Source organism: Macrobrachium nipponense, chromosome 12 (assembly GCF_015104395.2).
Source record: "Macrobrachium nipponense isolate FS-2020 chromosome 12, ASM1510439v2, whole genome shotgun sequence".
Classification (NCBI taxonomy): domain Eukaryota; kingdom Metazoa; phylum Arthropoda; class Malacostraca; order Decapoda; family Palaemonidae; genus Macrobrachium; species Macrobrachium nipponense.
Window position 1 is genome coordinate 17,466,471 of NC_087205.1, and position 1,902 is coordinate 17,468,372.

At 37.0% G+C, this 1,902-nt stretch overlaps 1 protein-coding gene across 1 annotated transcript in view; it reads right to left on the reverse strand.

The window, feature by feature from the left end:
• The window catches only part of LOC135224747 (glycoprotein-N-acetylgalactosamine 3-beta-galactosyltransferase 1-like), a 16,694-nt gene extending 15,055 nt beyond the window's left edge, over positions 1-1,639 (reverse strand). The window contains exon 1 of the mRNA XM_064264072.1: positions 1,323-1,639. Coding sequence (XP_064120142.1) covers positions 1,323-1,332 — 10 coding nt within the window. The 5' untranslated portion in view covers positions 1,333-1,639. The remainder of the gene's footprint in view (positions 1-1,322) is intronic.
• Positions 1,640-1,902: the final 263 nt, after the last annotated feature.

Sequence of the window (1,902 nt, forward strand, 5' to 3'; positions counted from 1 at the left end):
ATTTATGATTTATCTATTAGAATGAAAGTGTAAAAAAAATAATGTGCATATTAAACAGTACAGAACAGTTATTTTTAGTCAAGTATAACTTATATATTATATTTTTATTTGGTGAAACATTGCTCTATTTGGCCGTAAATTCCAGTATTTTGCCGTAAATTTCAGTAAGCTGCAGGTCGGACCACACCTTGTACCGTGTAGGAGGTGATTGGCCTCCACAAACTTACCCAGTTTAAATCTTCGTAAAAAAAAAAAAATAAAGAAAAATAAAATCACAATCTCTTTTCCATAAAACATTTCGTTTTCGTAAGTTGTGGATACGCTTTCCTTTTGTACAAAATTGAATTTGGAAGGATATAATTTTGAAAGAACTTTCGGTATTTTGTCACAGCTGTTCTATCACTCACTTTTCACAACTAACAGAATAAGGGCAAAGAGGTGATAGCATGAAAGGAGACTTTCATAAACGTATTACTTCTCCTTGGTAACAAATTCTACTAAATATGAAGTCGCCATAGATGTCAACTTTTATGAAAAAACGCAGAGCGTACTCACAGAAAAATTGAGATCACCTTTGAGTCTGTTGAACAAGAGAATGAAGAAAATAAGGCATAATCTCTTCAGCAGGTAAGTAGGGCCACCAAAGCCCTTTTTGATGACTCATGAAAAGAAATGAAGAGCGCGCTTATATGTCAGAAATTATACTTTTTTTTTTTTTTTTTCATCTGTCCCTCCGCCTGTGGTGTTTGCGTATGGTAACATTGCGTCCCGGGCTTTAGATAGTTAAGCTATGTGTAAGTTTTAGGTAAATAAAAGGATATCTGGGCGTACATTTGCAACTGAAAAGTGTTTTAATAATTTACTGTATACGAATTACACCGTTAATATTCGAAATAGGCTATTGTTATTATTGTTGAATGTAAGCTGAATGTTACCATATAAAGGGCGGGACGCAGTGTTACCATACGCAAACACCAAAGGCGGATGGACAGATGGAAAAAAAACAGAGTATAGTAATGGAACGTAAACTAGCTGAGCTGCCGCACTCTCGGATTTTGATGTCTTTAGAGTGATCACAGCTAACACCAAGAATGTTCTATGAAAAAAATGGGCTCTAAGAAGAAAAGAGGAAGTAAAGCTTGAGAGAACAGAAATGAGAATGCCGAGGTGGATTATGGAGGTGATAAAAGAGTCACGATAGAGATGGTAGTATGGAGATGGATGGCGAGGAAGGAGTGAAGAAATAATTCGGAAAACAAAACAAAAAAATCACGAAAGCAGAATCGAATAAACCTTAGCAGAAGTTGCAGACAGGAGCTTACCGTTTCTCATGGTTGCAGGTGAAAGACTGGTACGACGAAGTGGGCAGGACCATTTTCGGGTTTACGTGTCAGCACCTTCGACGGGAAAAACACCTGTTGTGACACGTGTGTATTTGGTGATTAACAATAAAAGTTGTAAAAAGTGTGGTTAAGTGTCGCCACTGGTGTGGCAAACTGCAAGTACGGGGTATTTATTGTATGAAGAGGTTATGGCAAATCCCGTCAGAAAGCAGTGTGTCAGAGACCATAGCCCAGTCGTATAGAGTTTGCTACGTCTTGAATTTCCCCTGAATTTTTGCAGGTCGCTCCATTAGCACCTGGTCGTCAGAACTGCGTTGCAGACACCTGCAGCCATGCATAATTATGGTACAAAGTTATCATTCAGTCAATTACTTTTAACGAATATTCGTACGCTACGCAGTTATGTATGTACATTTATGCAAATAAATTCTTCTGTTAAAGCAGGATATGTCTCAAGTATAGAAGGCCCATTATTATAAAATTAATTTTCAATATCCAGTAGATATATTTTCTTCTTCATAACATTTGAAAGCACGTATCCTAAAAAGAGGAGTGGAGT